At 45.8% G+C, this 14,827-nt stretch overlaps 1 protein-coding gene across 6 annotated transcripts in view; it reads right to left on the bottom strand.

The window, feature by feature from the left end:
* The window catches only part of NOTCH2 (notch receptor 2), a 114,846-nt gene that overhangs the window by 82,568 nt on the left and 17,451 nt on the right, over positions 1-14,827 (bottom strand). For all 6 annotated transcript variants that reach the window (XR_010303042.1, XR_010303043.1, XM_064147221.1 and 3 more), the window contains exons 3-4: positions 5,272-5,531; positions 3,709-4,044 (exon numbers count right to left, since the gene is read on the bottom strand). Coding sequence is in view for 4 of the 6 variants with exons in the window: in XM_064147221.1 (XP_064003291.1) it covers positions 3,709-4,044; positions 5,272-5,531 (596 nt within the window). In the remaining 2 variants the exon portion in view is untranslated. The remainder of the gene's footprint in view (positions 1-3,708; positions 4,045-5,271; positions 5,532-14,827) is intronic.

Genomic DNA, 14,827 nt, shown 5'->3' with positions numbered 1-14,827 from the left:
TTCCTCTTCCCAGGAAGTGTTCCAGCTCTCATAAACAGCCTGCTCCAGCCTGACAGATCGCTTCCTGAACAAGCCCTTGGAATTCCCTAGGGTCCTTATCTTAGTTAATGGGTAATTATTTTGATGGATAACAATGAATAATCACTTTCCCAGCTAAGAACTTCCTCTATTGACTTGTTTAACATTCCATTAAAGGTTAGCTGCCAAACAAACTTTTTTTTTGTCAAATATTTATAACTTCGAGCTCATTTTATATTTAAAGGAGTTGCTAAATGCTTCAGGTTAAATATCTCTCCAGAAGTATTTTTTTTGCCTACTACAACACTGTTATGATTGACCTAACATGCTCACTTGTCTACAATCTTGTTTTTATCTAAATCAAAGCCAAGAGGAAACCATGATTATGCTAGAGGGACAGAAGATAAGAAGTTACCTTCTATACTGATGTAGTAGTGGCAGTGTATATAATTCTTCACTTACACTTGCCACTAAACACCTCTTTATAACACAGCTTCATGGATTACCTAATGCAAGACCTGTTTGTGTAAATCCATGAGCAAAATGGGAATCTGAGAATTTAAAGTAGCAGCACTGCACATAAACAGTACTTGGGGGGCTGCTGAAAAAGCTGCTGTGACATACAACTCCAGATTGCAGGCTTCTCCTGTATGTTTTCAAGCTCTTTCTCATGCTTTTATAAAAAAAAAGGCAATGACTGAATTGACTCAAAAGCAAAGAAGAAAACACCTACAAGAAGCAAGAACTTATTCTGGGGCCAAGTCAAGGAGTAACCTAATTACACTTAAATTGCTGCTTGGGCACAGTTTGTTTAAAGCAGTTTCACAGGATACAAGATGCAAAATCAAACCAAAAACTGCTCCAGTAGTTCAAGATGTAGCTGCCTCCTGCCTCTGCAGCCATAACGCTGAGCTATGGTAACTTCCAGAGGCAGTCCAGAAGGGCTGCAGCAATTCCATTTATAGTCACAGTTTCATCGGCATTGCTCCAACTCGGAGCAGAAAGCTACAGAGGAATTTCTAGTCCATACTCTTGGCACTGTCTTCCAGATGAGCAGGCCTTGTTCACATCTTCCACGGGTGTGACAGACCACCAGTTCTCTTCACTTTCTGCTGACCTTTCCTTCCCAGACAGAACCTTTTCCAACACTTCAGAAATGTCATGCTGCTTGTTTGACTGTAAGGGGGAAAGAAATGGCTGGGTGCCTTGCCTTTATCAGAGCTAAATGTAAGCATTTTGGCCTCTCCAACTTCTCTTCTGCTGTTTCTCAAATGACTGGTTTTAAAGAAATCAAGCTAGCAAAACAACATGGCCAACTTAAACAAATACAGGAAACACAGAAGTGAAGGCTCTCAAAGCTGCATTAACTCAGCCCCTCTATACACATTGTGCAACGAGGCCAAAAAAGCTGCTAATAATCCAAAACGTGTGTGAGCAGTGTGGGTGTGGAACTGTTACTATAGTAATCTCATTTTCATTTCCTGACCATAGTTTGGCCAGCCCACACACTTGTCTAAGGGAAAATGTGCTTCTACCCAGTCCCGTGCCCCTTTTAGAGTCACGAACTGACTTATCGGCTTTATGGCATCGAGTCCCTCAAAATTCACCATCTTCTCCTCTTCCCTCCCTTCACACAGGGTCTGCATGAGATCTTAAACAGGCTAAACAGATCTGACCAAGGCAGTTTTGCATTTCTGATGAAGCCTGTTAATCCAGAGATACTTAGTTTACCACTTCATGTGAAAAAAATCTAGCAAGGCAGGGCAGCAATAAATACACTGAGAGCAACTCCTAGTTCAGATACAATGCTCTGAAATACTCTGCATGTTCCAGCACTGTTTCTTCAAGCACAGTGAGAAATGTCTGCTCTCACAGAACAATAAAGGTGGTACATCCTTCTAATTTAACACTGTCTCTTCCCAATTTTTCAAAGTGACATGCTGCTCAGACAACCCAGAACGCAGCTGAGCAGACACTAGCTAAGGCTGGCAAACACAGAAACATTCCAGTTAGAAAAGCCCCTCAGGATCACCAAGTTCAATCATTATCCCTACTCCACAAGGTTCACCCTAAACCATATCCTCAAGCACCACATCCAAATGACTTTTAAACACATCCAGAGTTGGTGACTCAAATACTTCCCTGGGCAGCCCATTCCAATGCCTGAACACTCTTTCCCTGAAAAAAAAAAAATCCTAATATCTAGTCTAAACCTCCTCAGTTGCAGCCTGAGGCTCTCATGCTATCACTAATTACCTGTGAGAAGAGACCAGCATCAACCTCTCCACACCCTCCTTTCAGATAGCTGTAGACAGCAATGAAGTCTCCCCTCGGCCTCCTTTTTTCCAAACTAACCATCCCCAGCTCTTTCAGTCACTCCTCATAAGACTTATTCCCCAGGCCCTTCTCCAGCTTCATGGCCCTCCTCCGCACAGGCTCCAGCACCTCCACACCCCTCTTGTAATGAGGTGCCCAAAACTGAACACAGTACTCAAGGTGTGGCCTCGCTAGAGCCAAGTACAAGGGGACAATCACCTCCCTATTCCTGCTGGACACAGACATTGCTGATACAAGCCAGGATGCCACTGGCTTTCTTGGCTTCTTGGCCACCTGGGCACACTGCTTGCTCATATTCAGTTGCTTGTTGATTATAATGTACATTTAGGGTCATTTAAGCCAATGCTTTAAAACAAAATCTCCAAAGTGTTTTTCAGAAGTTACATCCCAAATGCCCTTTCCACATATTTCTGTGACTCCAGATGATCCCCATGAGCTTTGCATTCATACTAAGCAGTGCATGGCAGCTACATCTTTCAAAGAATTAAAAGAGAAATGCTTAAGGGAAGAGAGTTTACTTTTCCAGATTACCACACACCAAGCATTCATGTGCCAAACTGCAATACAGTTAAGTAGGAAGCATTTCCAAACAATTGGTTTCCCATGGAGTGAATTACTCAGTAAAAAAAAAAAGCCAGGAGCCTAAAAAAAGTTCTGATATGCAAAGACAATTAGCATTGCCCTGTGGTCAGTGTGACAAGCGATGGGGAAGAGCAGAATGGAATGAGACCACCAGGGGCCCAACCACATGACACTGGGTCATTTGTAGAGATGATTGGAGCCCAGCTTGATGCTCAAAACCAATACAGCCCATGAGGCAGAGTAAGCATGTCACCCCTACTGTGGGTGAACTCAGGGCAGCTAGCAGCATCGTTAAAGAGGCAAAACATAATTCATCTGGGGAGGAAGCCAAAAGGAGTGTGCTGAGTTGGAAAGAGCATCTGACAAGATTTGGAGGAACTAGAGGAGAAAAAGGAAGGGAATGGAATATGCTTCAAGGGTAAAGATTAAGAAGAAAGACACAGGTTTGTCATTCAAACCCTACAGTGAATGGCAGCCTTTGCTGATACAAACCCCTGTATTTGCAGAGGTTTCTGTTCATGGAAGTTCATGCTGCAAATGGCAATCTACCTCACAATTCTTGCCTATCTGATTCTCTGCCTCTAGTTAGGTTCCAAGGAAATCTGGCCTTTCTAGTCCCCCTCCATGTGATGACACTCAGAAACTAACATCCTAGCAGAGCTTCTTGCCTTGCTGAGGTTTCTCCTTTACATTTCACCAACATCACACAGGAACTGAGAGCAGAGAGGAATTCAACAACAAGACCCAAGTGCTTTGAAGAACATCATTTACCTGGCAGACAGTTGCACTCAAAGCTGAAGTCATTTGTTTGATGGCAAGTTCCTCCATTCATACAGGGCGACGGGGAGCAGGGCACATAAACGCTCTCACAGCGATGCCCTGTATAGCCTGGCTTGCACTGGCATCGAAATGAACCGGGCAGGTTAACACAGGTGCCACCATGATGACAAAGGCCTGGTGTGGCACATTCATTCACATCTATCTCACACTTTTGGCCAGTGTAGCCAGACAGGCAGATGCAGGAGAACTTATTTCCAGACACAGTACATGTACTGCCATTGGCACAAGGTTGAGACATGCAAGCATCGATCCACTGGCAATCCTTTCCTGTAGGATCAAGACAGAGAACTCCATTAATAAAGAGGTATTTGTACGGCAAATAGTATGTTTTATTCGTGCTACCTTAGAATCAATCAGAGAATCAACCAGGTTGGAAGAGACCTCCAAGATCATCCAGTCCAACCTAGCACCCAGCCCTGTCCAATCAACTAGACCATGGCACTAAGTGCCTCAGCCAGGCTTTTCTTCAACACCTCCAGGGACAGTGACTCCACCACCTCCCTGGGCAACCCATTCCAATGCCAATCACTTTCTCTGGCAAGAACTTCCTCCTAACATCCAGCCTAGACCTCCCCTGGCAGAACTGGAGACTGTGTCCCCTTGTTTTGTTGCTGGTTGCTTGAGAGAAGAGACCAACCCCACCTGGCTACAACCTCCCTTCAGGTAGTTGTAGACAGCAATGAGGTCCCCCCTGAGCCTCCTCTTCTCCAGGCTGAACACTCCCAGCTCCCTCAGCCTCTCCTCATAGGGTTTGCATTCCAGGCCCCTCACCAGCTTCGTTGCCCTCCTCTGGACACATTCCAGCACCTCAACATCTCTTTTGAATTGAGTGGCCCAGAATTGGACACAGCATTCAAGATGTGGCCTGACCAGTGTTGAATAACCTCCCTTGTCCTACTGGCCACACCTTAAAATGATTGGGGTACTAAATCTTAAAAGCTACTACAGACAAACTTCTGTCTGAGTTTTACAGCATTATATTTTAAATTTGTGGTTACAAAGTTGTGTTATTTACAGAGTAGCAGCAAGATACACAATGTTGCCATTCATAAACATGGGCCCTGGCCTCAAATCGTACTGCACAGTGACAGTCCCCCTCCGTTCCTCTTGAAGGGGTCACAGAAGTATGGTACCCAATTATAGTTTTCCCACAGCAAGATTTTGCTGGCCAAGTTTACTTCATTTTCCCTCTGGAAGGTAGACTCCGCTGCACCCAAAGTGCAGCAGCCACTCCAGAGTTTGCTTCTGCAGTCAGTTTTGCCACGTGGACAACTTCACAAGATCTAAATGTCTTTCTGCTTACGCATAAAGGCTAGGGAGTTTGATTCCCTACTCTTCTTTGCTTTTTTTGGTCATGAAGTCATTTAGACTTCTTCTCATTTCCTGTGCTAGAGCTAGTAAATTTGACAGCGTATTCTGACTGCCCCAGAACATTCTGGGATGAAGTAAACGCCCGAAGGAAGGAGTCTGGAAGTGCAAAACGCAGAACCCCACCTGTGTAACCTGGAGGACAGACGCACTCGTAGGTCTCCTGGCCGAGGGGATAACAAGTCCCTCCATTCAGGCAAGGCTGAGACACGTAGCAGAGGTGTGATTCCGAGTACTGGCACTCTTCTCCTGTGAAGCCTGGGGCACACTTGCAGGTAGGCTTCCCTATCAGGGGCATGGTTTCACAAGTCCCCCCATTCTTGCAGGTATTGCTTTCGCAGGGGTTTCTGTACTGACAGTAGTCTCCAAGAAAGCCTTCTCGACACCTGCAACAGAGAAGAAATTACTTGCAGCACATTCACCTGCAGCTCTGCTGTCCTGGGAAGACACCGGGAGCGAGATCCCATGACTACCAAAAGCCTTGGAATGTGCCATCATCTAGCGGTAATGCCAACAGACCTAAACGCTAATGTCACCGATGTAACAGGGCCTTCCTCTGGGACTGTCCCAAATAAGACCACAGACAACTTCAGTTCAAATTGTGAAATTCCTCATTTCAAAATAAATAAATACTGCCGACAAGTAGAGCTAAATCAAACTCAGGAGCTCACTACTGCACTTCCCTTCAGAGCTTCAGCAAAAGGACAAGCGCGAAAGCACTGCTGAGTAACAATTAATTCCTGGCACCTACTCCCATTCCAATAGGCAGCCTTTTAAAAAAGGCAAAGCAGTTTTAACACTGGGTATTAACAATAGGTACTATCCACCTTCCAAAAACCTTTATAAATCTTGTGTCTGAGGGACTGAAGGTCTGTGGCAGCTCTTTCCCCACCGTGCTCCTGTGAGACGGGAACCCACTGTTATCCTCTTGTTGATAAGTGCATCTGGGACTGTGACATGCTGAAGTCTGCACTCAGCTAGCAATACAAGCACTGAAGTAAGGTCTCCCACGCCCCTGGCTAGCACCCTAACGACAAGGTCATTGTTCCTCTGCCTCCCACAGAAAAATGAGTACACACACACACACACACACGCTATCTACAGCAAGGGCAATATTTTATACAGAGATCTGCCATTGCAGAATAATTGCAGTTATTTCTGTCTAACCTAAACTTATGTCAATACAGTCTGACTGCACTTGTCAGCTGCAATCCATCTTTTAACTGGCCTTTGTACCACAATTTTTTTTCCATTTAAACTTCCAGCAGCACAGGAGGCAGTCAAGCAAGCCTGCAAACCTCACCTCTGTGTCACCCACACTTTTATTTGCATCTTGTAGGGAGTAGAAAGCTGCAAGAGGATACGTGCTGGATAAAAGCAACACTTGACATACAGGACTGGCCCCTCACAGATTTTTCTGTAGTCCTTAGCTGTATGCTTTAATGGGTAAGTAACCCAGTAGACACACAACCTCAAGGGAGGTTTTCCTCCTCCTCTACTCTGCCCTGCTGAGGCCTCATCTTGCATACTGTGTTCAGTTTTGGGCTCCCCCTTTTAAGAACTGCTGGAGAGGGTTCAGCGGAGGGCTACGAGGATGATTAGGGGACTGGAGGGCATGGCTTATGAGGAGAGGCTGAGGGACCTGGAGCTGCTTAGTCTGGAGAAGAGAAGACTTAGAAGGAATTTGATAAATGTTCATAAGTATCTGAAGGCTGCCAGGAGTGGGGGGACAGACTCTGCTCACTGCTCCCTGGGATAGGACAAGGAGCAATGGGTGTAAGTTGCAGCAAAAGAGATTCTGCTTTGACACAAGGGGGAACTTCTTTACTGTAAGGGTCACAGAGCACTGGAACAGGATGCCCAGAGAGGTTGTGTGGTCTCCTCCTCTGGAGACTTTCAAGACCCATCTGGACGCGTTCCTCTGTGTTAGATAGCATTGTCCTGCTCTGGCAGGGGGGTTGGACTGGATGATCTCCTTGGGTGCCTTCCAACCCCTAATATCCTGTGAACACATACGTCGCTCCTAAATACATAGAGGTGAACCTCAGATACGTTTTGCTCCAGAGGAGCATTATTAAATCTATGAATTACCGAAATCCAAAAGGGAGGAGATTCAAACTGCAAGAATTACACAGTCTCTAGTTAGCCCCTGAGAAGACAAGAATGCAACAGTAAAGAGAACGCTTTTTCCTTGTGCACTTAGAAGTGGATGGTGGATTAAAAAGACAAAAACAAATACATCACCACAGAAAGAGAGACAATGACAAAAATCCAAATACACAACCCCAAACAAACAAAACAAAGGAAGCAACAAAAGAAAACTTGCCCCACCTAACTGGATAGTCCTTAAAATTCAGTTTAAATCAAACAACAGTCCCGAAGCTGTGTTCCAAACAGAATACCACAGGGATCTCTTCCCCTTGTTTCAGTGCTATTCAACGCTTCTAGCAATGAAGAGTAACAGAACACGTCAATGCCAGTCAAAAATGCAGGTAAGGAGATAAGTTCTTGATGGAGAACAGGAACACAAACTGCTTAACGAAGTCAGCAGGCATAGCATGCTTCAGCATTGTGCAGTCATACATCTGGAAGCAAAACACATACAGCATCTTCCCCAAAACCAGAGGCTGGTCTGGGAAAAATGAACTTGTTTTGGGGGTTCCTAACAGTCTGAACATGAATTCCTAGTGTGGCTATTTAGTTAGGAATTCTTCAGGTGTACAAAGAGCAAACATCAAGTAGGAGTCAACAGGATCATGCTACACCTCATACTTACATGGCACAACCATTACACCAGTTCTGGCGTCTGCTCTTTAAGAAGGAAGAGCTGAAATGAGTTCAAAGAAGCCAACAGTAATGATTAATAGAAAACTCCTGAGACAATGAAAAGCTCAGGTGGCTCAGTATTTATCAGGGAAAAGGGAAGGCAACAGATAACCACAAGCTTCAAGTACCCATACAAACAAACACTCCCACCCTAGAAGGTAGAGGGATAACAGGACCAAGCAGTGAAGAGTTCAAGCTAGGTACACACAGTCTCTCAGCAGTGAAGAGAAACAACTGGAACAATGCATTTAAGGCTGCAGTGGAATTTCTCCACCACTCATGCTTGTTTAAAAGGACACCAGGATTGGCTGCTGCCGAAGGAGCATGCATGCTAGTTCAAACACAGCTATTCAGAGAGGTTATTATCCCAGTTACGCAAGAGGTCATTACTAGATGACCACAACTGTTTTTTCTCATGTTAAAGTTTATTAACTAGCTTTAGCCATACGTCTAAAGCAGGAAAGTCACGTAACAGACGTGCATAATTGCCATTTACCACGCCCCACGCCCAAATTAGGCTCCTTTCACCATACCTTAATACTCTTAACTTTGTGCCCAAGAACAGACATCAAAGAAGAGTTCTGGCAGGGCAAGGCAGGATTAACAAAGTTACAGAAAGCAAATCCTGAGACAATACCATTTGCAGGACATCCTCTTGTGCCATCCTCAGCGTAACAGCTGACGGTTGTCAGTCAGCGTGAGCGGCTGCCACACCACGTGAGAGGCAACCTTAGAGTATCCCAACTCTAAATCGTGGCAGTTCTATAGGCTTCCTTTAACATTCCAAATCCTTCCTCAGTACGGGTTAGAAATCAGTCCAAACACCAGCAGGCTACAGCACAGCTCAATCACACAGAAATCTGGCACCCAGCAAAGACAGCTGTGCCAGAAGCTGGAGAATTGCTTGACTCCCACGGCACTCAAGCCTGCACATGGTGCACTGGCTAGCTCTGCCCTGGGATTGTCTGCATAAGTACAGCTAAATCATTTTTCTGGGCATCTATATGCAGCTGATGAATGTGTAAAGTCAAATTGAACTTCACTCCAAGGTGGCTTAGATGATTTCATTATAGGGATCTCGTTTTGCTTCACCACCACCAGTGCTGGGGGATTTGGGCAGCTCAACAGTCTACCAAGCTCCTCCTGGGGTGCATCAGGAAAAGTGTGTCTAGCAGGTCTAGGGAGATTTTTCTTCCCCTCCATTCTGCCCCAATGAGATCACACCTGGAATACTATGTCCTATTTTGGGCTCCCCAGTTCAGGAGATACAGGGACCTGCTGGAGAGAGTCCAATGGAGAGACATGAGTATGACTGGGGGATTTAAGTATCTCTGCTATGAAGAGAGCCTGAGAGTCCTGGGTCTGCTTAGTCTGGAGAAGAGAAGACTGAGAGGAGATCCTATCCATGTGTACAAATACCTGAGGGGTGGATGTCAAGTGGAGGGGGCCAGCCTCTTTCTAGTGGTCAGCAGCAATGAGACAAAGAGCAACAGCTGCAAACTGGAACAAAGAAGGTTTCACCTCAACATGAAGAGAAACTTCTTTACAGTGAGGGTAACAGGCTGTCCAGAGAGGTTGTGGAGTCTCCTTCTCTGGAGACTTCCAAAACCCACCTGGATGCATTCCTGTGTAAACTACCCTGGGTGATTCTGTCTTGGCAGGGAGGTTGGACTCAATGACCTCTGGAAGTTCCTTCAACCTCTCAGGTTCTGCAATTCCTCAGCCCAACAACAGCAGGCAGAGGCTACATGGTTGTAGCTCTCTTCATCAGGAAAGAAAGAGCAACAGACAAGAATTTAACAGAACCTCACCTAGGACATCAGGCAAACCAGAAGTCCTCCAATGCTACCTGTCACTCCAGCAAATACAAAATGAACCAAAACACATCTAAAAGAAAAGTCCTAAAGTGTGGGGTTTTTTTTCCCCATTGGAAGGCTGTAAACCAAAACAGAAAGTCTAGGGGAACACTCTATGTTTTCTCCATAAGCAAACAAACCACCACAATAAGCATTTTCTCTCCCACCTCCTACACACTCAGCGATGCTGGAAGATGCATTTAACTGTTGCCCCTAGCTAACAGGGAGGAGGGAGCCTAAACATTGATTAAGAGTATAGCTGTTATGATTTAAAGGGAAAGTCTTGTGCTCTAAGGTGACACTCAACCATCACCCACAAACAATGCAGCATATTGTACACAAATGTTCTGGTACAAAGTTGAAGACAAAGCTCCAAGACCAGGCTTGTTCTGGTATCTTTTGAGGCTAACCAGGAAAAGCACGAGGGAGTACTCCAGCAGGGAATAGCAAAAGCTCTTTTAACTTTAGCTCCTTACATTTGGAAAGGGAAAGCCTTACAGAATGCCAGAGGGAATGGGTCTATATGGAAAGATGGTAGGTCAGGTATACACGGCCCTTGAACCCACCATCTTGTTCTCCTCCTGGAGAAGTGCTTGGTCACACAGTTATGCAATTCTCCCCTCCAGCAACTCAGCACATGCTAAAGAACAAAAAATTTACAGTCCAGATTCTCAACCATGTCTCCTGTCATCCACATTTTAAAGGCACAAACACCAGTAATTTAGTCCTAAATGCTAGTGCAGACAAAACTGCAAATGTTTGCACCCAATTCACGTTGGGCACCACATTGTGCCACTAAAAATAGAGGCAAACACTGAAAAGGCAGGGTCTAAGTCCAAACTTCTTTAAAGGATATGATTATCCTCCACAGCAACTCCAGCTTCCCACCACCCTGCTCTGCTCTCATCCAAACCATTTTTTTTTGGGGGGGAGGGAGAAGGCACCAGTTGTCCACAGAGCAGCTTAAAATTGTAGCAGCTTGTGTCAGCTCCAAATGACATGCTCAGAACAGGAAACCCAATCTTTTCCAAATAAAAGCCACTGTTTCTCCTCAGTTTTCCATCTAACATCCAGAAACAGCAACAGGAAGATGAAGTTTGTTCTGGCACTTTCTGGAAGCACATTGAAGTCTCTTAATCTACTTCAACAGGAATTTAATCTTTTAAAGAACAAATTTCACATACAACTTAATTCAAATCATGAATCCTGAAAGCAAGAGAGTTTGAAATGGGAAAATGTCCTGTGGGCTGCATCAGCTATGCAGCTGCTTCTAATTAAAGCTTCTCCTTTACTCTCTCTGGGCTGCTTTCCAGCACAAATACTTTAGTCAGAGCTCAGCCTTCTTTTTTTTTTTTTTTTTTTTTCTTCTTCTCTCCTTTTCAGCTCCAGCCTGCATTTGCCTTAGCTCAGGCTCTCAGGGAACTGAGCAAGAGCCTTAAAAAACAAAATGAAGGTATTTATCCAAATTTGAATCATCCACAAAATCCACAGAAGCGCATTCACTCTAACAAAGCTACAAAGTGAAAGTAGAGGACTCACAAAAGCAGCGTTTTTGGCTCTTTTGCCCTAAAACTACATTGAAGTTACCGCCCAGCACTTAGTTCTCTTTCTTTCAAAGACTCCTGGAAAATATGCCTGGTGCACTGGAAAAACCTCCTCATCTGCCATACTCTATTTGCTTGGGCACATTCTAGGACAGCTTCTTCAAACGCACCTTATAGACTGCTAAGCTAAGAAGGCTCCCAGATGTTTGATTTCCATGGGAGTTTCGTATTTGAGCCCAGTGATATCATCTGGAGATGCACAGAAGGAAGCAGATGGTTTTAATTTAAAATGTGAAGGGAAGAATTTCCTAGTAGGCTTACTTCTCTTCTTTCCTCCCCCCAACCCCTAACACTCCCTGCACTTTGATTGGAAGATGCTTTAACAGAGAGGGAGAAAAAAAAGAAGCACAGCCTGACTAATGTGAGAAGGGTCTCAGCTATTTTGCTACAGATTTTAACCAGGCTTCCCTCTGACTGCCCGGCTCTGCCTCCCACACCTACACCACCTCTTAAGAGGAAGAACAGGATTCTCTGGTTAGCTTTACAAACGCTCCTTCCCCTGTCTCAAGGCTCCCATTTATGTGTCATACTCCAAATGCAAAGCAGGGGATGGGATGGCCTCTCCTCAGTGCGTTTACAGCAGCACACAGCTATTGTTTCTGCTCTGAACATGCTGCCATGCTGCAACGCCCTGCAGGGCACCAAGGAGCAACAGCAACCGAAGTCACAGAACCACAGAAACATTTTAGTTAGAAAAGCCCCTCAGGATCACCAAGTCCAATCGTTATCCCTACTCTGTGAGGTTCAACCTAAACCATATCCCCAAGCACCACATCCAAAGCACACCCAGGGCTGGCGACTCAGCCACCTCCCTGGGCAGCCCATTCCAATGCCTGAACACTCTTGCTGGGGAAAAAAAATTCCTACTGTCCAGCCTAAACCTACCCAGTGGCAGCTTGAGGCCATTCCCTCTTGTTCTGTCACTAACTACTTGTGAGAAGAGACCAGCATCAACCTCTCCACAATGTCCTTTCAGGCAGCTGTAGACAGTGATGAGGTCTCCCCTCGGCCTCCTCTTTTCCAAACTAACCATCCCCAGGTCCTTCAGTCACTCCTCATACAATTTACTCTCTAGGCTCTTTCTCAGCTTCATTGCCCTCCTCTACACTGGCTCCATCCCTCTTGCAATGAGGTGCCCAAAGTTGAACACAATACTCAAGGTGTGGCTTCACCAGAGCCAAGTACAAGGGGACAATCACCTCCCTACTCATGTTGGACAGTCAAGTTTTAGTTCAGCTTCTCCTGACCTCTGCAGCTTTTAAACTGCTTTTGTTCTGCACAGGTAAATCACAACAGAAAATCCTGACTGGCTCCAATCACCGTGCTGTTCCCACATATGTACTCCTCATTTTTCCCTCTGCCCTGGTCTCCAGGGTCTCCAGCTTCTGAGAGGAGACAGAAGGGAACAGGAAAGGGCAGCTCATTCTCAGGAAGGGACAACTTTTCAACTTTTGCATTTAGCCTCTTCTGGAAAACTCTCAGACCTCATCCTGCTACAAGGTCTCCTATGGGTATTCCCCATTCACTGGTCTTGGAATAATTAGTCTCTTGAGATCCTGAGAAGATATCTGCTACAGTCTTAGAAGCAGTGCTGCAGTCTAGGCCTTCAGCCCCAAAAATCCTCTTAAATCAGAGTTAAAGTTTATTGATGAAGATCTATAGCTGGAAAAAAAGGTAGGTTAAAAATCTGGCAAGGGGGTTAGAGTCACTGAGAGGTAAATTTGGGTCAAAGTCCCTTACAGCCACACTGTTGCTGCTTTGAGTTTCGCATGCTTTGAGGTTCTTTTGTGCATCATGAAATATAAAAGTCTACACAAACTTCAGCACATAGTGAGGGAAAAAGAAAAAAAAAGCAGCAGTGCTCACTGAAGCAGCACAGAAGCACACAAAGCTGCAGCAAACTGACAGCTTCGGGCATGAAAGGATGTCCTGAAAGAAGTTGCCTTTTTGGCGTCAGGCAGCTTCAGCAGTCTCCACTTTTGACAGCAGAGCAAACAAGTCACAGTTGCCACTATACTTTTGGGCTTTCTCCATTGGTTTTTGGTTTTTTAAGGCACCAGAACTTGACACAAGACATTACATTTAAGGCAGAGCTCTGGTTTAGAGGGAGGTAAAGATGTCCCTTTAGGGCACACAACATGCATCAGCCATAGAATCAACCAGGTTGGAAGAGACCTCCAAGATCATCCAGTCCAACCTAGCAGCCAGCCCAATCCAGTCAACTAGACCATGGCACTAAGTGCCTCATCCAGCCTTTTCTCAAACACCTCCAGGGATGGCAACTCCACCACCTCTCTGGGCAGCCCATTCCAATGCAAATCACTCTCTCTGGGAAGAACTTCCTCCTAACATCCAGCATAGACCTCCCCTGGCACAACTTCAGACTATATCCCCTTGCTCTATTGCTGCTTGCCCGGCAGAAGAGACCAACCCCCACCTGGCTACAGCCTCCCTTCAGGTAGTTGTAGACAGCAATGAGATCCTCCCTGAGCCTCCTCTTCTCCAGGCTAAACACCCCCAGCTCCCTCAGCCTCTCCTCACAGGGTTTGTGTTCCAGGCCTCTCACCAGCTTTGTTGCCCTTCTCTGGACACATTCCAGCACCTCAACATCTCTCTTGAATTGAGGGGCCCAGAACTGGACACAGTACTCAAGGTGTGGCCTGACCAGTGCCGAGTACAGGGGAAGAATAACCTCCCTTGTCTTACTGGCCACACTGTTCTTGATCCAGGCCAGGATGCCATTGGCTCTCTTGGCCACCTGGGCACACTGCTGCCTCATGTTCAGCTACTATCTACCAGCACCTCTAGGTCCTTCTCTGCCTGGCTGCTCTCCAGCCACTCTGTCCCCAGCCTGTAGTGCTGCTTGGGGTTGTTGTGGCCAAAGTGCAGAATCCTGCATTTGGCCTTGTTAAATCTCATCCCATTGGCCTCTGCCCACCCGTCCAGTCTGGCAAGGTCCCTCTGCAGGGCTCTCCTACCCTCAAACCGATCAAGATCTGCTCCTAGCTTGGTGTCATCTGCAAACATACTGAGGACTGACTCAATTCCCTCATTCAGATCATCAATAAAGACATTGAACAGGACTGGGTCTAAGGTCAGAAAACACAGTCTTAAAAACCTACACAGCATGAGAAGTAGCAAGGCTCAGTTTCCTCCCCAAACCTCAGAGCACCCCTACTCCAGCTGCCCTCCTCCTCATCACTTCTGCTTCTCTCCTTGGCACAGTCTTGCTTCTGCTCCTTGTTACTGGGGCACAGGGCAGAGAAGTCAGGAGAGGTCACAGCTGCCAAAGGTTGTGGAACTATTTGAAATACTCTCCACTTCAGGGCCTGACCCCACTCCAAGCACAGAAGGACTACCCAGTCCTGCATCCACCTGCAGCAAAGCAGACAAACA

Source organism: Pogoniulus pusillus, chromosome 8 (assembly GCF_015220805.1).
Source record: "Pogoniulus pusillus isolate bPogPus1 chromosome 8, bPogPus1.pri, whole genome shotgun sequence".
NCBI lineage: Eukaryota > Metazoa > Chordata > Aves > Piciformes > Lybiidae > Pogoniulus > Pogoniulus pusillus.
The sequence above is the reverse complement of the archived record's forward strand: the minus strand, read 5'-3'. Positions and strand labels throughout refer to the sequence as shown.